Source organism: Emys orbicularis, chromosome 13 (genome assembly GCF_028017835.1).
Source record: "Emys orbicularis isolate rEmyOrb1 chromosome 13, rEmyOrb1.hap1, whole genome shotgun sequence".
Lineage (NCBI taxonomy): Eukaryota > Metazoa > Chordata > Testudines > Emydidae > Emys > Emys orbicularis.
This window is the reverse complement of record NC_088695.1, coordinates 32,652,469-32,675,240: the sequence shown is the minus strand read 5'-3', so window position 1 is coordinate 32,675,240 and position 22,772 is coordinate 32,652,469. Positions and strand designations below refer to the sequence as shown.

Sequence of the window (22,772 nt, the reverse complement as noted above, 5' to 3'; positions counted from 1 at the left end):
CCCCTTGCCCTTATCTGTACAGATTCAGGAAGCCTGTTTTCTCCCAAACTTGCCGTGGTATTTAATCAGGCAGGAGAGAGTGAGGGGATCATGGGAGATCCCATCCTGGGGCCTCAGACTCAGACCTGTAGGGCTAGAAGGGACCTTGAGAAGCCATCTAGTCCAGCCCCCTGTCCTGAGGCAGGACCAGCTAACCCTAGACCATCTCCGACAGATGATTGTCCAACCTGTCCTTATAAAGCTCAGTGATCCATCGCAAGGGTTACCCTCCCATTCACATGCACTGAGCACCGCCCGCCCGCTCTGGTGCATACCCTGTGTTTTCCTGTGATCAGCAGAGAGTTTCAGCACTTGTTTAGGCTGCCACAATTCCCCAGCATGTGAACACTCAGCCGGGAGCTTGCCAAGGAAACAACAGTTTTTTCCAGCCACTGTGAGGCATGGAAGTCCGGGCCCCTCTTAAAAGTCTCCCATCACCACCAGAACTGCAGAAGGAAGAGGTGCCCTCCCACTGCAGCCTGCCCTCGGATGGCAAGAGGAGAGTTGTGGCTCCTGGGCACCACAGGGCAACACCCCCAAGCTGTGAGCTCAGGGTATCCCAGGACAGGGCAGAAGCAAGTCCAGCCTGGCAGGGGCTATGGGTCTCAGATCATGCAACTTCAGATCTCATGAAGAATCTTGATCTTTGGAGGACAGAAACTCAGCTCAAATTGCAGCTGATTTGGGGAGAAGCTATTGTAACCCCCCAAAACCAGCTCAGGCTCACCAGCCTTAGTGACTCTGACCCAAGTTCTAGGTTTGTTGTGAGCCAGACCTGGTTTTGGGCTCGCTGCACAGCTCTTTGGGGCTAACCATGGTAACCGGCAAGGAGGCGCCGGCTGTCCAGGTGCATGTGGGAAAGGGATGAGGGCAGAGAGAGCAAGAGAGCTACATATGTTGGGGGCAGGGAAGCCAGGTGCAGAATCAGGCTCCCAGGGGTGTGGACGTCAGAGGAAAGTGACAGCACACGCTGCAGGTTAGCCAAGCCATTCCAGTAGTCTTCGACTCCCAGACTTTCCTTCTGTGTGTCACCAGCCCAGGATAAACAGCGCTTTGTACCCTCCACCATGAGGGGTGAGCACACATTGTCCCGCTCCATCCCCACCAGCAGGAGGCACTGAGGGACAGGAAAAAAAACCATGCCAGAGGCCTTGCACTCCACGCAGCCTCAGTGTTGTGTTCTCTTCTCCTTGCACCCTGCCACGGGGCGGTCACCTTTGAGACTACTTATCTACACTTGCCTGGCCAAGTCCTGCTTACAGTTGCTCAAGAGGAACTGAGGAGGGGACAAGCCGCTTTGCAAGCCCTTATTCCTGGGGATTATGCAGGAGTCGAGTGTAGGGTGATCATATTTCCCTAACTGAAAACGGGACATTGGGTGTAGCTGTGGGGGGCTGGCCCGGCCTGGCATTGCCCCCACCCGAGCCACTATCATGGGAATCATGACTTTTTTGGCAAAACTGGGCATTTCTCCCGTTTGCTCTTACCTGAACGTTCCTCTGCACCTCCCCTAGGGCAAGAGCAAATGGGAGAAATGCCCAGAGTCGTGACATCCAGGACAGAGTTTCAAAAGGGGGTCTGTCCTGGCCAAAATGGGACATATGCTCACCCTAGTCAAATGGGTTCTGACTTCCAGATCCCAGGCTGAGTTTCAGGGGCCAGGCAAACCACCTTGAACTTTGCAAGCTGAGCTGCTTAGATCTGGGTACCACTGCAAAGCACGGAGCATCGACGACTGTTCTACAGAGACACACGGATAGCGCAGGGAGCACAAATCGCACTGGCTGTGCTCATTTCTTTTATAGACAGATGCTGCTTCAAAGTTTGTTCTTCTGTAAAGCCTCCCCCTTAATAACCAAACCTATGGAGTCCACGTGCTCGGATTTCAATTGCTATCTGCTGAGGCAGACAGCTTTAACCTGAGGCAAGTTTCGGCAGAGCCAAGCTGTAAACCTCTTACATTAGAGGCTTATCAAACGGAACCTTTGATAACCACAGAAGTAAAACTGCAGCTAGAGCAGCAGTAAGGAAACCGGTGGCCCCCAAGTGAGGGCAGGTGGGTTGTGGTGGTGGGGATGGCGGGGGACCGAAGGAAGACTCCAGATTCCTTGTCCTTTATCCACTGCAGTCTCAAAGGGATAACAAGAGCTCAAGAACGTCTGTCGGCTTATCAGATTTTGGCACCAAGCTCATCATTCACAAGGCCAGAGGGAAAAGCAAAGCTCCTCCCCCTTGCCCACATACCACAAGCACCAGGGATGCTATAATCCCAGCGTACATTGCATATTGGGATCCCAGGGGAAGCTTTTATATGCTGCAGGCCACTCAGGCTGGCAAATGGTCCAGCCAGAGGAGCCTCAAAATGAGGCCAGCCCCGTTGGGGTCCTTTAATTACATCAGTGACTGTTCAGTGTTATTTCCTCCCCTGCTTATAAAGCTGCTGCACCCCCAGTCCAGCTCTGAGAGCCAAGTGGTTTGTGCCTCACCCACACAGCAATGGAAAAGGGAAGGCAACTGGGGCGCAAAGCGACAGCCCCTCCTCTTCATCATAACACATCAAGAATTCAGCTGCAGGGGAGTAGAGACCCGGGGCCACGCTGTGCCATGCTGCACAGGCCCTGCTTACACCACAGCAACGACCCTGATAATGGTGTTGGTTTCCAGCCCCCCTCCGGCACACCCCTCTTCATCTCCAGCCTCGTACACCCCACCTGTAAACTGCACTCTCCCCCCCTCTCCCCAGGCCTTTCAGGGAAAGAGCCTTGATCTGAGGCCTTGTTTCACAAGCAGCACCATCTCACACAGCGCCTGGCATCCCCTGGTAAATGCAGCAGATCTGGGGAAATTCTCCGTACAACTTGGGCAGTGTAGCGGGGTGGTCACCCGCTCCTGCCCTGAGGGGCTTAGAACAGCCCAGCAGAGGGCTCTGGCTGGGGCAAGCAGCTTCCAGGCTGATTGGGGAAGTAAGCACAGCTGGGAGCCACGCCCCAAACAGACCACAGCAGGCCCCTATAAAAAGACCTTGAGCCAGGAGCACAGACACACTCTCTCTGTTTGTAGAGGGAGAAGGGCCTGGCTGCTAGGGAGTGGAGAAGGTATCTGGGGGGAGCAGGGCTGGGGAAAGGCCAAGGGAGCTGGGGAGCTCCGGCCTGGAAAACCCCAGGCTGCGGCCTAGTCTAAGGCCAATTGGGTACTGGGGTTGCAGAGGGCAGCCCACGGGTAGGCCGAGGCAGCAGGTCCAAACCCCCCTTGCCTATGATGAATGGCTGAGACACTGCAGTCTGCCCCAGTGAGCGGGGGCTAGATGGTGACTGGCAGTAGCCAAATACTGAGGCAAGGTGGGGATAGTGGTGAGGGTACTGCCTGGGGGCAGCACCCAGAGAAAGGGTCATCCGGGGTCCAGGAGGGACACGGGGGCCAAGCGGCAGCGGGACACCGGCCTGCAGAGGGCGCTACAGAGGCTGGAGAGCTAATTCCCAAGATGACCAGCAGGAGGTGCCGCAGGCAGAATCACTGCTTACTTCTTGTTTGTCTGTAGTACAGTAAAACCTAGAGGCCCCAATCGAAAACCAGGCCCCATTGTGCTAGGAGCTGTACATACTCACAGGAAGAGGTTGAAATCATGCAGTTACTCCTGGCCTCCCACTTATACCATCAAACCACTGCACTGGGGACAAAACAGGAACAGAGAGGGGAAAGACTCCTTGGTCCACGGCACAAGTGGGGGCACTCCACGGGGATCTGGCCGTGGAGAGCCCCCACTAGATTTAAGGGCACATAAACTCTTAAATGCTAAGAGATATGCCTGGCAACACTGATCCCAACCCACTCTGCACTTTAACAACTGACAGCAAGACAGGCCCCTTAAAGTGGAAGGGGAGTTTGCTGACTCCTAATGCAAAAATCCCAGCATTAAATCTTAGAAGCTGCTCCTGTAGAAGCTACAGGGAGAATAATCCTGCCAAGGAGCTATAAAATAAACAGCTTGTCCTCCACCAAGCACAGCGCAGCCGGCGTCTCCTGGGAGAGCAGTGTCTGATGGGAACTCACCAACTACCATGATGTTGAACTCAAATCCCTGCTTCATGGCTTTCCTTCTCATCTGCTCGAGGATGGCGTCGATCCCAACGTAGCTGAAGTCGGGGGCCGGCTTTTCGGGCCGCGGTGGTGCCGCCTGCTTGAGGCCAGCATCTCTGGGGGTGTCCGTCATGCTGGGCGTGTAACTGGGAACTGCCTCTGGACCTGTGGAAGTGAAGGAAGAGCAGTGAGGAACTCTGGGAAGTAAACGCGGAGTGCAGAGCAACGGGAGGGGATGGCAACAAACACCCTCTTGCCCGTTAGCTTGGAAGTTAAGAGATGCCCTGAGCATGAGGCAATGACTAACCTAGCCAATCACTGCAAGTGAAGGGGACAGACGGGTTAAAAATGGATAATGCATCACAGACCGTGCTTCCTTGGAGTGCAGTGAGCTTGGTTTACCATTCACTGCACCCAACTCTGGGTCTAGGCACATTACAAAGCTTATTTAAAGCAATTTAAAATGGAATAATAGGTTGTCCAACCAGGCCCATACCAGAGACCCCTCCTGCAATATCTTCCCAACCCCCATCCATTTCCCCCTCACCCTCCATTCACAAGAGCTGCCTGGTAGAACAGGCTGCTCTTCCATCATATCCCAAAGATCATCAGAAATCTGATGATGCAAATCAATCACAGCAAGGAGGGAGGTGAATTCCAGAGCCAAGGAACCTTCCTGTAAGTGTCCTAGTCAGGATATTTAGTAAGACTGATGAAGTCTTAGTGAGATGAGATCTCAGCACAGACCCTGCTACTAAGGGCTTGTCTACGTGGGGAAATTTACCGACTCAGCCATAGTGGTAGTATTATACCGCACTTACAGTTTTGCTTCAACTGCTTCCAAAGAGACAAAAGCTAGGCTGAAAAGAGGCCACTCTAAATCCTGAAAGAGCATCCACACAAGGTGGGGTGGGGGTGCTGGTTTACACTGCATAGTTGCAGAGATAATTATACTGGTGTAGTTCTGCTGGTAGCAGAGGGAGAATTAGTAACGTTCCATGGTATCGTCACTATTAAGAGTGTACGTGGAGGCGGGGGGAGGAAGTAGCATGTGGGTATTAAGAGCTTCAATTAGTCTGTGTAGAAAGAAAAAACAAGTGGCTAGTAACTCCCACATCCACATGTTAACAGAGCTGCAGGTTCATGCGACCTGTAAGGAAACACTGCACCTTTAAGCTGCTAAAGGGCAATTACAAAATGCACAAGTGTGCCCCACTTTGTTTGGAAGTGGCTTGCTCAGGGAAACCCTGTAAATTAAAGGGGAATAGCTAAACTGCATCTCCAATCCACACGTGATAACCCTGCTCGATTGGCCAGTGTGTTATTTCTGGGCCGCCCAAACTAAAGTCGCTCATGAATTCTCCCTTCCCAGAGGGAACCAGAGCCTGCAATGAGAGCCAAAGAAGTTCAGTTTTTAGAGAAAAACTCCAGTAGAAGCCAAAAAGCTGCCACCCTATAGGATGTTCAACCGCCCCCCAACACCAGCCTGGGTCTTGGAAGCTGCAGCCTAGGGCAGCGTTTCTCCAATGCGGCCACCAGGGGCTTTTCTTGTGGCCACAGCCTCCTGGGTGGTGATTGGATGGGGGAGAGGGGGAGCAAAGCAGCAGCCCCTCCCCAGGGGCCACCAGCAGTGGTTGGACCCTGCCATCCTCTGGAGAGAGACACAAGCTGGAGGAACAGGCAGCCAGTGAGTTCCCCACCTTCCCGGGGTGGGGGTTGGGCTCCAGCCAAGGGGGTTTGGGCTCCGCCTCCAGGCCCTGTCCCCTGGCTGCGTGGTGGCAGGCTCTGGTCCCGAACTCAACCCCCTTAGCCTCTACCCCTCCTTAGCCTCCCCCAGTGCCCCCATTGCCTCCATACCCAGGGCTTAATTTGTCCCCAGGCTTGCCAGGGCTGAGTAAGTCTGCTGTGAAAATGATATTTGTATGTTTGTTAATATCACTTTTCACAGCACACTTAGTGGCTAGCAAGTCTTAAAACAAAACAAAAACAAAAAAAGCAACCAAGTAAAGCAAAAGAAACACCAAGAAAAAAAACAAGAATGCTCAAAGCACCTTATTTGTGTTTCTATTCTGTTTAGGTCCAGTAAAGAATAGAGACAACCGTACATTATTTTTATTATTGAGCCTGCAAAAAAACCAACCCCTACGTAGATAAATTACAATGATTTGGACATATGTATGTGCATATTTATTTGTTTTTCCTAAAGCATTTTAGGAAAAATGGTCAGAGCAGCCACCAGCAAGATTTGGTGAGGCCACCAAAAAATTTGTTGTGAGAACCCCTGGCCTAGGGCCAGTGCTTTGTTCTCTATTCTGGGGTAATCAATGCCTTTTGGGAAATCTCAGAGGCTCTGGACACATTCCTCCCTCACTGGTGCTAGGCCTAGCGAGGATGACATCAGACCCGCTCCTGGCTTGTTTGCCTCACTCTGCTGTTATTTTTGGCCTTTTATGATGTGCTAGGTGCTTCCCCCCCCCCCCCCCCTCCTTAAGTCCAAAAACATGTGTGTGTGACTGAGTGTGTGTGTGTGTGTGTGTAAGTTTAGCTGAACTAAAGAAGCCTACATCCAAACACAGCCACTTTCACATCCACCATCTCCTCTCTGCCAGTGAGCCACAAAAACTTGTAACCTCGTGTAAGCCAGACAGTCAGGACTCACATGGATCTGGCACTGGGAAGCATTCACTTCTCCCAAGTAGCACATATTTCACATACTCAATCCTACATTGCAGAATACAAACTGACAGCACAAATGCATTTAGATGACTTAGAACTTTAAAAAAACAAAAAAACCACCAGACACACACAATATACCATGCTCTCGAGAACAGAGTTAGACACAGATCCAGTAGAGAACACACACCAATTTTTATATGCACAGTAGCGGCACGTTCCTTCAAAGCATAGCTTTGTACCAAAGCCACAAAAAGCCATGTTGATAATGGGCTGCTGGCCCCAACACTGCTCCTTGCAAAATTATAGACCCAGCAAGCCAGAAGTCTTTCCATGGATCCTGAATTAGTGCCATTTTCAAAATGGCAAAGCCAAGAGTGGAAAAAAATCCTACATACCACTTGAAAAAACAAATCCACTTGGAAAGAATGCGCCCGCTAGGAGAAATACTGGGCTATGTAAGGGTTTAACTGTTGCAGTCACAGAAACAATAACACAAAGCACCCTTTTAGGCATAGCTTAGTAAGAGATCAGTAGGACTGAACCCTAAACCTGCACGATTCTGGGGTGGTTTGTGGGGATTGCTCATGTACATACGGGAGCATATAGGATTGGGGAGCAATAAGACAGCCCTGGAGCAGAAAGCTGATAGCAAAGAAATTGGAGTTTACTCTCTGTGCTCAACTAAAGAAGCCGCATTGTTTGTACTCTAAGAGTCAGAACCAGGAAATAAAATATCTGGAGAAGAGAGTTATTCTCCATTTGCAGCAAAGGAAATGCACCTACAGTATCTGCCCCCACGTTCTCCAACCCACCCAGCTTCTAACAATGCTTGCAATGCTATGAGAGAATGCAACATTCATTGCTACATAGGTCTGTGCTTGGCAAACAGAAAGGCAAACCGCCATATGGTGCAAGGGAATGGACTAGAGACACCAAACTGGGATGTTCCAACCCAACTCACACAAGTCCACACTTGACTACGCCAAGGTGCTCATGTTTCAGAAGACCAGATAAAAGCCCTACATCAGAGGAAACGCAGACAACATCCTGTTGGTGCAAATCGTAATGACTTGCTGCCAGCTAGCGTATGGCAATGCAGTTAGGTAGCAGCTCATTCCACAACTGCTTGGTCCAGGCTATAAGAAAATGTGATCGGAAAGGATTTCTTTTAAATGTTTCTCTCTCCTCCTGCTGTGGTCTGAAAGCTCAACCTGACTAGGGGAAGGTTACTGACCCTACAGGGCAAAGCAGTCTCACCAACTCTGTATGCAGTGCTCTCAAATACACAGGAGAGATTTTTGTAACAAAGAAATTGAGAATATTTTTTTCATTTGACTTACCAGTGCTGCAAGTAGCCATACATGTTACTTGTTGCAAATGTAGGTGAACAATTTTTAAGAAGTGTGACTCTAAATTGACAGTGTTCCTTTAATAACCAGCAATTAATTAACAAAAAGTCATCGTCAATAGGTGCACTCGAGCGTCCCACTTTGGCATGGTTGGTTGTGTCCTGGCCTTATTCTCACCAGCCAATCTGTATCCAGGATTCCTCTGACATTCTGAAGCATGAGTAATTTGCCTGCAGCAGCTCTTGGAACAATAGGCTCTCCTGCTTTTCTCCAGGCAGATCTTTCCATTATGGCTGGGGGAGTGTTCTCGCCAAACATGTATAAAACAGTCTCAGAACTAAATCTGAACAGATGCAGTGGTTGGCTGTAAATACATGCTGCCAGGATTTCCTGTTAGTATTTAAAACGTATCTTCTTGATCATGGTAACAGTGCCAGAGCGGCAGAACTTTCCATGATACTCATATCAACACCACTAACCAGAAGCTCTGAGTGCTAGAAGCGGGCATGTACTAAGCTACACAATACTGATGCAAATCTGTGGTTGCCTAAGAAATTCATGGTTGTCACTATGCTGCCCACCTAGAGAACTCATAGCAACAGCTAAGACGGATCTCAGATGCCTCTGCGCCCCAAAAGCCCCTACCCCTTTGCGCTAAAGGAAAATCTCAGTCTAGGGCCTTTGACACACAGCCAAGCAGTTCCAACTGCATTCTGGAAAGGGTAGTGATACATAGTATCCAGCTCATTACAGATGTCTTGTTTCCTCTAGTTGAGGATAACCTGGGATAACCAGGTGCAACCCTCCCATGAGTTTTGTGGTGACACCTAGCTGACGAAATGGCATGTTACTTTGCATGCTGTTTGCGCTCTTCAGAGATACATGGATGGGGGATCATCAGAATGTCACTGCACTAGCAAGAACAAAATAAACCAAGTGCTACGCTACAGGCAGCAACAAGATCCAGTACAGCTGTGCAGGAATTCAGTTTGCCAGAGACCCTGGGATGGTTGATAGCAGTACGTACACACACACACCGGACGCAAGCCAAACTCAACATCTGTGTATCAACATGAAAAGCTCACCTCGGGCACAGAGAGCACACCTGCTACCCATGCGGGGCTGAGCTGGATGCTAAGAGCAGGTCCATGCACAGGCAGCTGCAGTTAGTTAGCAGAGTGCATTCATTCAAAGACATAGGAACCCCTGGGAGCCAGCAAGTAGTTGAGGAGAAATGTGGGCCTAGAAAAAATGGACAGGCAATGCACCATTCACAGCTCAAGAGATAACCTAGAGTGTTTAGGAGGCCAGGAAGAGAGCAATTGTAGACTGTGCATATTGACTGAATTCCCATTAGAGTCAGAGTTGCTTCTAGTACCCTAGGTTTTAGAGCAATCATAAGAATGTAAGAACAGCCACACTGGGTCAGACCAATGATCCCTCTAGCCCAGTATCCCGTCTTCCAACAGTGGCTAATGCCAGATGCTTCAAAGGAAATGAACAGAACAGTGCAATTACCGAGTGATCAATCCCTGTTGTCCAGTCCCAGCTTCTGGCAGTCTGAGGTTTAGGGACACCCAGAGCATGGGGTTGCAGCCCCAACCCTCTTAGCTACTAGTTGTTGATGGACCTATCCTTCATAAACTTAGGTAATTCTTTGTTTAACCCACTTATGCTTTTGGCCTTCACAACATCTCTTGGCAATGAGTTATTCAGGTTGACTGTGCGTTGGGTGAAGAAGTACTTCCTTTTGTTTGTTTTAAACCTGCTGCCTATTAATTTCATCGAGTGACTCCTGGTTCCTGTGTTATATGAAAGAGTAAATAACACTTCCTTATTTTCCCTGTACCATTCATGATTTTATAGCCCTCCGTCATATTCCCGCTTAGTCTTCTCTTTTCTAAGATAAACAGTCCCGGTCTTTTTAATCTCTTCTCAGATAGTAGCTGTTCCCTACCCCTTATCATTTTGTTGCCCTTTTCTGTACTTTTTCCAAATCCAATATATCTTTTTGGAGATGGGGTGATCAGAACTGCATGCACTATTCACGGTATGAGCGTACAATGGACTTATATAGTGGCATTATGATATTTTCTGTCTTATTATCTATCCCTTTCCTAATGATTCCCAGCATTCTGATAGCTTTTTGACTGCAGCTGCACACTGAGCGGATATTTTCAAGGAACTATCCATAATGACCCCAAGCTCTCTTTCTTGAGTGGCAACATCTAATTTAGAACCCATCGTTTTGCATGTATATTTTGGATTATGTTTGCCAATGTGCATTACTTTGCATTTATCAACACTGAATTTCATCTGCCATTTTCTTGCCCACTCCCCAGTTTTGTGAGATTCCTTTGTAACTCTTCCCAGTCAGCTTTGGACTCCACTATCTTGAGCAGTTTGTATCATCTGCAAACTTTGTCGCTTCACTGTTTACCCCTTTTCCCCTGATCATTTATAAATATGTTGAACAGCATAAATTCCAGTACAGATTCTCAGGGGACCCATCTATTTACCATTTTCCATTATGAAAACTAATACTTTATTCCTATCTTTTAAGCAGGTACTGATACATGAGAGGACCTTTCCTCTTACCCCATGACTGCTTATTTTACTTAAGAGCCTTTGGTGTGGGACCCTGTCAAAGGCTTTCTGAAAGTCCAAGTTCACTATATCTACTAGATCACCCTTGCCTGGTTGCTTGTTGACCCCCCCCCCCAAAAAAAGAATTCTAATAGATTGGTGAGGCATGGTTTCCCTTTACAAAAGCAGTGTTGACTCTTCCCCAACATACTGTATTCATCTATGTGTCTGATAATTCTGTTCTTTACTAGAGTTTTCATCAACTTGCCTGGTACTGAAGTTAGGCACCGCCCTGTAATCGCCTCTGGAACCCTTTTTAAAAATTGGCATTACATTAGCTACCCTCCAGTCATCTGGTACAGAGGTTGATTTCAGTGATAGGTCACATACCACAGTTAGTAGTTCAGAAGTTTCATACTGGAGTTCCTTCAGAACTCTTGGGTGAAAACCATCTGGTCCTGGTACTGGTTAATTTATCCATTTGTTCCAAAACCTCCTCTACTGACACCTCAGTCTGGGACAGTTCCTCAGATTTGTCACCTGAAAACAATGGCTCAGGTATGGGAATCTCCCTCACATCCTCTGCAGTGAAGGCCTATGCAAAGAATTAACTGAGCTTCTCTGTAATAGCCTTGTTTTCCTTGAGGGCTCCTTTGGCGCCTTGATAGTACAGTGGCCCCACTGATGATTTGCAGGATTCCCGCCACTTTGCAGGTGACTTTCTTCAGAGCCTTACAAAGGGGGATAAACACAATTATCCCCATTTTAAAGACAGGAAAATGGAAGCACAGAGGTTAAATGGCTTTAAGCTGGAAATTCCCTGCTCCACCCTTTAGATCATGCTGCCTCTATTTATGAGGAGTCTGAGAGGCGCTCCATGCAAGGAAAGCGTTCATCAGGAATGGCAGAGTTAGGGTATGTCTATGTCGTGGAAAAAGACACCCACGCATTGATTTTAGTTTACAGACTTAAGCCTGAGGCCAGTTTATTGCAATACATACCAACGCGTTGGGGGTTGCAGTTAGAAACTACACCCCCGATCAGAGCTTGCAGGCTTCTTTTATTTTTACAAACCGCAAACATAGTACAAATTATACGTTATTTACAAAAATAAAGAGAGTTAGGGTTTGTTTCCTTTTCCGGCATCTTTTAAGAATTGGGTGCATATTAGGGTGGAGGGCTTCTTGAGAAGCCTGATGCGGTTAAAACTTGGCACCAGCTAGGGTACATTCTCGGTAGGGTGTATGTTACTTTTTCGGGGTGTTACCGATAGTGCACCGGGGGGGTTACTGGGCACCCAAAAGAGAGACACGATTGGCTAGTTTTGCATTTAGCTAGAAATTCGGGGAGGTCACAGAGCAACCAGAAGAGAACTATGATTGGCTACCTTACATTTAGCTGGAATCACGGGGGGGGGGGGGAAGAGGTCACAGATCACCCAAAGGAGAAGATGCATTTAGTCAGTTTGCATTCAGCTAAAGTTACCTATTGCTTTACACAAGCGGTTATATTATTTTACCAGCCATGAACATATTTTATTAGTGCTGCTGCTGGGGCTTTTTATTTTTTTCCTCCTTGGCCCCCCTCCCTCCTCTGGTCATGACCCTTGACCGAGACTGGCAGAGAACACGACACTTAGTTTGGTTCAGGCTTGTGGCCTGCAGGGCGGGCCTACATGACAAGTCTTTGCCGATGTTCTGATCGGTGCAAGGGAGGCCAACCAGGCCTATTCCCCCACAATTTCCCTACTCTGATGCCGTGTAGGCATCACCAAGATTTGTTTTTGCTGGACACGGCTGAGGATCGTGAACTGGCCAGCTTGGGAGTGCTAAGATTGGTGCCGGCATGTTTAAGGGAGTTAATGCTAGGGGTACTGACACTAAGTGGGCCTATAACCTCTGTTTTAGCTTCCAGCGCGTGCTGAACTTTTTTGAGTTCAGCCTTGTTATTTTGGGGCTGGGTGACGGGGAAGAGTAGGGCCTGGGGAAGGGGTTTGAAGCTGTGGGGACTTTAATGGCCAGAGTGTTTATTGATTTTTTTATTTTATTTAGATATTAGGTGTTATTTTAGGAGCACTGACTATAAATTGGTTAGGCATACCAGGAAGTTTATTTTTTTAAATGTTTTGGTGAATTACCCAATTTTACATGCATTCTTTTTACAGACCTGGCAGGATTTGGTATGTGGGAGCCCACACCCCTCCAACCGGCCCCTATGCTTGAAATGAGCATTGTGAACGTTTGCACTTTTACCCAGAAAATGTTTAAGTATGTCTTCATGGCAACAGATTAGATGGTACTTTTGAGGTGTTTGTAAGGGCAGTAGGCCACACCTGATGTTTAAGATTGCTTTGAACCTCCGTGAGCTGGTTATTTAGAAAATTTTAAACTTTTGAACATGTTAGATTTTACTGCAATGCCTTTTTAGACTTGCTGATACTTAATACCATTTTTTGTTAGAAGTTTTTGGGTTATTGCACTAAGGGCGGAGATAATATGTAATTTGAAAACTGGATAAGGACAGCGTGAACTTAATGGTCCCTAATGTGGCATTAATTACAGTTTATCGGTGTTTTAACACACTAACCCATTTTTTTTTTGTAAGCTAAATTGTTCCATCTTTTTCACCCCAAAGGGGGTGTTCCGGGAGGCTCCTGAGACCTCCCAACAGGAGGTCCTGGGGGTCTTGCAGGCTGTTTCCCCAAAGGAGACGCCAAGCTCGGATCTTTCCCCAGCCCAGCAGGAAATATTGGCCCAAGTCCCCCCATCACTATGGGAGGACCATGCAAATCAAGTGGGTTGTATTGCTTCGGCTCAACCAGTCAAAATTCGGTTGGACCCAAATAAGCCCCTTCCCAGGATCCCACAGTATCCCCTTTCTAAGGCTGCTGAGGAGGGGATCCGGCCTGTTTTGGTTTCCCTGATTCGGCAGGGAATCATCGTCCAAACCACAAGCGAATGTAATTCCCCTATCCTGCCGGTTAAAAAGCCTGGGATTGGTGTTTAGCGCGCCATATGTGAGATTAGGGGAAGAAGAGAGATTAAATTTCTCGGTTGTTCATCCCCAGTTCCCTGTTGTCCCTAACCCTGCTACCATCCTATCCTGCATTCCCCCCACAGCCACCTACTTTACAGTGGTGGATCTGTGTTCTGCCTTTTTCTCTATTCCCATTCACCCAGAAAGCCAGTATTTACCTTCCAGGGCTTCAATATACATGGACCAGACTGCCGCAAGGCTACACTGAATCACCTACCATTATATTGAAGCCCTGGAAGGTAAAGGCAAATAAATACTGAAACAATAAAAAAAAAAAAAAAAAAATAGCTTGCAAAAGCTAGCCAAAACTACCTAAAAATAAAACTTTTAATATTCCTCAGCCTCTCCTCCTTAACGAACTTGGGGTGGGGAGGGAAAAAGTAATATTTTTCTAAATCTTAGCCAATCAGTAGCCTCTAATTTAGCCTGTATCATATTGCAATATACCCCTATTTATACCATTAATATTAGTGCCTCTTTGCCCTTTATAAAGAGGTTTAACCAACAAATGTAATATAATACTTCACGTGGCTAAGGGGCTGTTTAATTGCAGTGTAGATGCCCGAGCCCTGGGACCGTCCCACCTCACAGGGTCCTAGAAGCCTGGGCTCCAGCCCAAGCCTGAACATCTACACCGCAATGAAACAGCCCCTTAACCCAAGCCCCACAATTCCGAGTCAGCTGGCATGGGCCAGCAGTGTGTGTCTAATTGCAGTGTAGACATACCCTTAAAGACTGAAGCCAAGCTGAGGGATGTTGCTTAAAGCCCTACCAGAGAAACTGGTTTCAAGTCCTACACAACAGCTATGTCAGAGTGCAGCACCCAACCATGCAACATGATTCAGCATCATCCCTATGTATTGCCATGGTTTAACCCTTCATATGCTATGCACGTCTCTGGCTACAAAATGCCCCCTCTGCCAAGGTTACTGGAGCTAAAGGCAGAAGAGTGGGCCCATAACAAACTCTCCCTTTCAAAGGAGCCAGGAGAAGCACTGCTGCTAAACTGCCCGAAGCACCATCATGCACCTCTAAAGGAGCAACAGCACCTTCCACTGGGACATTCGTGGGCCTCGAGCCTTGTTCTGTGGGATCTGTGCGGCCCAGTTAATCACTCCCGCCCTCCCCTAGTACAGAGCGCTGGTCTCTAGACGGGTCACACTCTTCACTCGGATTAGCACAGAGGTTTGTACACCTTGGAGGGTATAAAACTGCCGCAGAAAGACAACTTGATTCTCCCCTCTTCTTCTTGGAGATCTGCACAGGCAGGATTTCCGCTCCACAGAGTTCATTTCTCTCCCCACAGTTTCCTTCTATTGCTGGCCTTCAATCTTCAGTTTGCACTTAGCACCTGATTACCTCCTGGCGATTCCTCTCAACTACAGCTACCAGAGCGAAGGAAAGAAGCTCCAGACCCCACAAGGGGAAGGGGGAGTTGCTACCAGCTGCTACAAATGTATCTTTCTCTGTATTTGGCATTTCAGGCATGGGTGTGACAGGGAAACACACAGGTCTGTCGAGTGGGCTCGTCATATCACGCATGTGGGATGCACAGCGCTGAACCAACAGTATCAGTCGGCTGAGGGGATGAAAAGCAACAGCTTCTCCGGGTCAGGTATCCACAAATGGCTACGAGAGCAGTACAGACCAAGGCCAACTAACCTCTGAACTGTTGGGTGCCGCAATCCCATGATGCCATCGCTGGCGTGGATGCGTTTTAGAACCCGAGTGTGCATTTAGAGCACTCAGCTGGTTAGAGACAGACTCAGCAGCATGGACCAAGGACAGCACGCACAGGGGCTGGGTCCCCTACCTTCATCCTGCAGCTCAATCCTAGGCCAAGCTTGCTGTTGCAGCTCGGGCATTTCCTGAGCAGAGGGGCCAGGAGTTCTCAAAGGAGGGAGGTTCCTAACTCCCATTGACTTTCCATGTGATTTGGGCCCCATGTTTGCTTAAGCTCCTTTGAAAAATCAAGCCAGAATGTATGTCCAGAGGTACTATGGGTGAATGTATGGGGATTAGGAGAACTCTATGGTCATCACAGACTGCACTTAACTCCGCGAGGCAATTATTTCATGGCCTTTTTCCCCCTCCACAGCATTTCTTCCCCTTCCTCCCCACAATCACCCACTAAAATACAGACAGCCCACAAGAAACGAATGCCAAGGGGCCTGCTCCTGGTGCCAGGGACGCCACATGGGAGACGCTAAGCATGACCCCATTGGACAGTCTCGAAGAGGGATGGCCGCGAAGACGGCTGCTCCTGAATTAGGAGCACTCTGAGTCTTGTCTGCAGAACCTCTGAAGCCAAAGGCAATACAATGAAGTCAAAAGGTAAGTAAGAAATATGCTTCAGTGCTTTGGTTTTAGACCATCTGATGCAGAGGTGGAAGAGGACTGGGCAGCTGAGTGAACGGGGCAGTTCATGCCTCAAAGCTACCGTTTCAGACTCTCTGCAGGGGCATCTGCCCCAGCTGGCATCGGTTACCCTTGCTTCAAGTTCTTATGCCCACCACAAAAGCCATAAGCCAGAAACGGAAGAAGGATCTCGCCTCTGCCTCCTGGGTCGATTGGTGAGATGACCAGACAGCTGCCGTATATATACTGATCAAGGTGATGGTTTCTGTCCAGATCCTAGTGAGGGGGGTCTCCCATCCCAAAGAGGTGCCTGTGTTGGTAGCCTCTGCAGAGAAACCAGGCCAAAAGTGAACCTGCAGACAGGCCTCTTCTCTCATTCCCAGGTGGGGAGGCACACTGGTGATGCAGATGCTGCTACGGAGTGAGTTGTTCAACCTGCCAATCCAGCATGTGGCACTTCGAAAGTGCACAGAAAGGAACTGAACTCAAGCTAAACAACATCCTGCTTAAAGACACAATGGGAGCCCCTGATCCTTTAGGACAGTGGTTCTCAACCAGGGGTAAGTGTACCCCTAGGGGTATGCAGAGGTCTTCCAGGGGATACATCAACTCATCTAGATATTTGCCTAGTTTTACAACACGCTTCATAAAAAGCATTAGCGAAGACAGTGCAAACTAAAATTTCATTCAGTGACTTGTTTACATTGTGTTATACTTACATTTCAGGGTATAGTATATAATATTTATATTCCAATTGATTTATTTTATAATTACATGGTAAAAATGAGAAAATAAGCAATGTGTCAGTAATAGTGTGGCTGTGACACTTTTGTATTTTTGTCTGATTTTGTAAGCAAGTCGTTTTTAAGTGAGGTGAAACTTGGGGGTACGCAAGACAAAGCAGATTCCTGAAAGGGGTATGGTAATTTGAAAAGGTTGAGAGCCACTGCTTTAGGATATGTCTACACTGCAATTAAACACCCATGGCTGGCCTGGGGTCAGCTGACTTGGGCTTGCGGTGTAGACATTGAAGCTCAGGCTGGAGCCCAAGGCCTGGGACCCCATGAGGAGGGAGGGTCCCAGAGCCCAGGCTCCAGCCCCAACCCAAACATTTACACCACAATTTTGCAGTCACATGGCCCGAGCCAGGGTCAGGGCCAGCCGTGGGTGTTTAATTGCAGTGTAGACATTCAGTTACTGAGTTGGGGAGAAGCTTGGGTTAAATGGCTCCAACCCTCCTGATCCACACTGCTTGTTCCCTCACCAGGAAGTGGCCATTTGAGGCTCATCTCTCACTCATTCATTTGCAAGAGAAGCAGAAGTTTTGCAACTTGCTTCGCAATTCCCACTCTCCTCCTGTTGCTTCTCCCCAGAGGGAGGCTCTGTGACAGTAAGAGAGTTTAACCCTGTCAGCGCTACACTATCCCATGGGAGCATTTCCCAGGAGAGGAACTCACACTAATCCCAACAACTGCTGTTCACCATTCCAGCTGGCTTCTATAGCTAGGGAACTCCACGCTGCGGGGCACCAGCTGCCCTCTGCTGTGTCCCATGGCTCCTGTGCTCAGTCCCCTGTGACTCGGGCAGGGTTGTCCCCTGTCTCTGGGATAAAAAGCATGATCTACCAGTAGTGCACATGGCAAGGAAGAACTTGGCCCTTGCACAAGAGACGGACCTAAAAGACTGAGCAAAATAGGAGAAAAAACAGGAAACAAACATACAGGAAAAAAAAAAAGAGAGCCTGAAGGGAAAGACTGAAAAACAAACCAAAAAACACATACACAAGTGAGGAAAGAAAATAACTTTGCCGTGGCAGCACAAGGGATGGGAGTAGCCACTAGTTCCCCACAGGAAGCTGTGATACAACCAGAACTGCTATATATTCCCTTCAATCCACCTACAAGAAATGCCACGCCTAGAGGTGTTGTGGAGGACTCCCGCAGCCCAGCATTACCCAAGCTTTGGAAAGGGAGTCCCCCTGCAGGAAACTAAAGCCACTTGGCAGGTCCTTTGCAATCCTGCTACGTGTTAAAGGCCCCCACATCTTAATTTATACATGCCCTCCCTTCTCACTACCCACGCTTTGGGAAACCCTGATGTTGTTCATAAAATGACCCTTCCTCTCCTTTCTTCCATGCTTTGATAAGCAGAGCTCAGTGGTTTGAGCATTGGCCTGCTAGACCTAGGGTTGTGAGTTCAATCCTGGAGGGGGCCATTTAGGGATCTGGAGCAAAAATCTGTCTGGGGATTGGTCCTGCTTTGAGCAGGGGGTTGGACTAGATGACCTCCTGAGGTCCCTTCCAACCCTGATCTTCTATGATCAATAGTTAAGAGAGTTCATAATTTCCTCTTTTAAAGGCCAGAAGGCATCATTTTGATCCCACGGTCCAACCTATTGCTTAACACAAGCTAGAGAACCTCACCTAGGATTCCTGTACCATTTCTGTTTGCAATCGAAGTATCGTCATTGGGGTCTCAGTTAGCACACCCTGAAATGAATAGGGCCATTCACACTGGAAAGCTACTGTTTCAGGCTCTCGGCAAACTCAGGCAGAGGTCTCTGCCTCGGTTACACTTGCTTCACGTGCTGAAGGTTTTCTTGACAGTCTCCAGCTAGTATTTTAAAATAATTAGAACTGAGATTCTGGAGAACAATTGAGAGGTCTCCAGCCAGTCAGTTGTATTCTGCACTTTGGGAAATGCTGTAATCTCAGACTGTTTGAGAAGGAAGGAGAGCCTTCCAACAGGACATATAAGTCTTGCCCATCTACCCTCCTGCTATGCATCAGCTACTAAGACTCAGTCTCACTTTGCTGGACTCAACATCTTTCTAACCCACGCACCAGTCCTCTCAGTGAGGACAGGAAACCACATGCCCTGTTTTCTCTAACCACAGGAGAGTACATCTCAAGTGGCAGATAAAGGAGCAGGAAGCCAACATTTCTAGAGACATCAGAAAACAAGATGTGTTGTCACTGAGCCTATTCCCCTTTCCCACACTCAAAGGTGGTTTCCAAGAGAAAAAACTAAGTTATGGCACATGGCTTAACTCTCTTGAACATCCCTGGATTGATTTCCCAGAATGCCCAGCCTTCAGCACTCTGAACGTGGGTTCTGGAGCCAGGTGCAGCTGAGAAGTGCAGTTAAGTCCTACTTGTATAATATCATTCAGAGCCATCAGCTAGGATGGGGCATAGTCATACCCTAAAATCCTCTCTGGTCGGATCAATGAACTCCCTGCAAGGGCCAGGATACAGGAAAAAAGCCATCTCTCCCAGACACCCTATATCTAGAAAGACACTTTGCACTGCCAGCTACTTTACTCCCCACTGAGAAGAGGAGTGGAGTAATTGGGGGATTATTTAAATGAATGACACAAAGCTTTTCACCCTCCCCCCAGGGAGAAGAGCCCCTCTGCACGTACTCCTGTTCCAGGAGTCAGAGGTCAGCAGAGGAGGGACAGAGAAAGGACACAGACCGGTGCTGGCCTGCGTTACGGCTTTAACTGCAGAATTTTAGTCCCATTTTTCCCTTTAAAAAGTGAAGTAATTGCCTAGACCCTAGTTAAATTAGCTGAAAAAAGAGTAAGCAGGTTGTTAAATATGAGCGGCATTGGAAGAGACTCCCCATCTCTCTTTGCCCAGCTTCAGGCACTGTTACCGTCAGAGTAAGAGCTGCTACAGGCACAGACAAAGCAGGTTGCACAACCTAGCCCAATCCTACACCTGAGCAGCCCCAATGACTTCTACAAGGCCACTTGGGTGAGAAAAACTAGCCACAGGCATCAGTGTTGGCAGGGGTTCAAGGGCAGCTAATGAGCTGTTGCGGGGTATTTAAAACCCCTGTAATAAGGAGAGTTATGTCCAGGGAGCCTCCCTGTTGTTTAGAGGTCAAAGCAGCAGGATGTAGGAGGAGGACAAGACAGGGAGGCCTAGAATACAGTGGTTGCTACTAAGAGTGCTGCTCCGGCTAGGGTTACAGTCTGGGAACTCATTTATACAAGGGGTACATTAGTCCTGGACTGGCTATGGAACACCTCTGGCCCACCGAGATCAGCAGAGCACATATTCCCCCTTTGCTTCCCCCCACATTACCATCTGGGTTGCCTGACCTCTCTGTAGCAGTTGCTTCCCCTTCATTCCAACAGCAGCCCCTGTGCTAGCCGGCACGGAGGCTTTCCCATCTTCCTGCTAGGAATACAACCTCCTATTCATTCCATCCCAAACAATACTGGGCATGTAAGCAGGGCTCCAACTGAGGAGGGAGAAGAAACAACAGCTCATCTTGTTGAGCTAATTAATTATAAATACAAGGGAGGACAACCGGGAGGGAGAGGTCCCTGTGTTAAGTGTTTACCAGTTGAACCTTGCATGTGATCTGAGGGGGTTTTGTCTCAGGCCCTGCAGATGGAGTAGTTCTATACACTTTAGTATTGGCAGCCCCTGTGGTACAAAACCCTTAAAACACAGAGAGCCGCTATTCCCTGACCCCACCTGCCTGGATCCATTACACTAACTAAGGGACTCCCATGGGTTTTCAGACACTTTGCTATCAAGCTACTCCACTCCAGAATTTTTAAGATACAGTACTGTTAAAATACCTCCCTGTGCTTTAGGCAGAGAAGCCTGCTGTGAATTCAGCCCACTGCACAGGCTACCAGGAGCCTCTTCCATCCTGCCTTCAACACTTCATACAATGCAAGCAGAAACCTCGGCAAAGAAAGGAAACAGCAACTTACCCTGGGGCTGCTTTTATTGCTGGGGCTGCTTCTCCTCCTCCAGTCAGCTTGCAATGATTTCCTCCTCCCCCTAATCAACTAACTCCTTCCACTTGCCTTGCTCTGTGCTGATGGTGAGCTCCCCCTTGATTAGCTGCAGTCAGCCTGCAAACACATCTTCTTAAAGGGGACTCGCTTCCCAGCACTCTCCTTTTCCTATCCTACTGCTCCCTGCCACCATCCCCACAGTCAACAGAATTCCACCCCTCCTCCCAGGGCCGCTTTTGAAAGGGCATATAACTCTCTTTACCAGGATCTTATATATGCCTACCCGTCCTCCTAGGATGCCCTGCAATGAGATGGACCACCCCATGCTCTCCCTACCCCTCACCCCACCCGTTTGGGGTAGAAAGTGCCCTGCCTGTGCCAGGGAGGCTGCTGCATTGCAGGGCAATTTCAAAGTAGTCCTACTGCAAACAACTTTGCCCCTGGAGAGTTAAGGCTTGTGACGACAAAGGGCATGTCTACACTGCAATTAAATACTCGCCGCTGACCGGGTCAGCGGACTCAAACTCGCGGGGCTGTAAAACTGCAGTGTAGACATCCAGGCTCAGGCTGGAGGATGAGCTCTGGGACCTTCTCTCCTTGCAGAATCCAGGCTCCATCCCAAGCCCAGATGTCTACATTGCAAGTTTTACAGCCCCACAGTCCAAGCCTGTTTACATAGGCCAGCCACGGTGTTTAACTGCAGTGTAGACATACCTGAAAAGGCCCGGACATTTGTTCTGAGAGAGGCCCTCCAAGCTGTTTCGTTTGCTGGCTGGGCCTGTATTTGTACTGTGTATACTGTGCATGCCCTCAATGGAGTGATAGGGACCACTTCCCTTGAAGGGTGCTTGCCAGCTTTAGAGATTGGACTAGATGGCTATCAGGGATGGCAGCGTCTTAGCAGGGATTTTCACTGAGAAACAGCGTCAGCAGCAGAGATCGATTCAGGCCCTGTCTAGACATCCATGGACTTGGAGCTGCCTCTAGTGAAGACACACTGCACAGTGAAACTTACCTCAGCCACTTACCAGGGTAAATCACACTGGAGTAAGCCCCATTTTACATGGTTGCATATACACTGGGGGCGGGGGGAGGGGAGGTTCCATCACACTGTGGCTCCACCAGGATTAAAAAGCACTGACAAGTATACACAGGGCATTAGGGCAGACTCCACATTCAAAACCGCCCAAAGAGAGTTGCGTGCTGTGACGGTACCTCCTGATGCAGCATCACCGCTTCAGTTTGGGCAACGTGCCTGCTGGTCCTGCCCCTGCATTCCCAACCCAGGGTGCCAGCAGGAGCTACGGTCCCCTCACAGCTGTACTGGCAGCAGGATGTTGTTAACATCCTTGGGGTGAGGCTGGCACTTCACCTCTGGGTGCCTAGTGGCATAGGGGCTTGGGGCCTGCTGTGCGAACAGAGGCTCTTTTCATAGTTAAAGGGATGGCAGCAAGCAGGGACTTTTTAGCAGGATGGAATACAAAGCCGGGCAGCCCCTGGGAGCGCCCCTTTCACCTTGATGCTCTAGGCAACTGCCTCCTTGGCTGCCCTTTTCACGGACCCTAGCCTGGATTATTTCAACCACACAGCAGTCTGCTACAGTAAACAAACCCAAAGGCAGCCTCCATCCCACCCCACCCCCAACATTACCTAGCCTCCATCCTCAAATATTTGCATTAGAAGGGCCTCCCCAGCCTCCACTTCCCCCAGTGCAAACAGGAAGGCGGGATTCCTGGAGATTATCGCAATGTAAAATGGCCAGGCTGGAATGCCTGGCACCACTGCTGTCATTGCACTGGTGCACTTAGGCAGTCCGAGCCAGGACGCTATCCTCTAACCGGCCAGGTCCTGGGATGAATGGAAAAGGCTTTGGTGCCCAGCACTTT

At 48.8% G+C, this 22,772-nt stretch overlaps 1 protein-coding gene across 1 annotated transcript in view; it reads right to left on the bottom strand.

Annotated features, from left to right (window-relative positions):
- Window positions 1-22,772, bottom strand: part of SEPTIN9 (septin 9) — a 73,831-nt gene that overhangs the window by 31,412 nt on the left and 19,647 nt on the right. Inside the window, exon 2 of the mRNA XM_065415340.1 lies at window positions 4,090-4,281. Coding sequence (XP_065271412.1) covers window positions 4,090-4,249 — 160 coding nt within the window. The 5' untranslated portion in view covers window positions 4,250-4,281. The remainder of the gene's footprint in view (window positions 1-4,089; window positions 4,282-22,772) is intronic.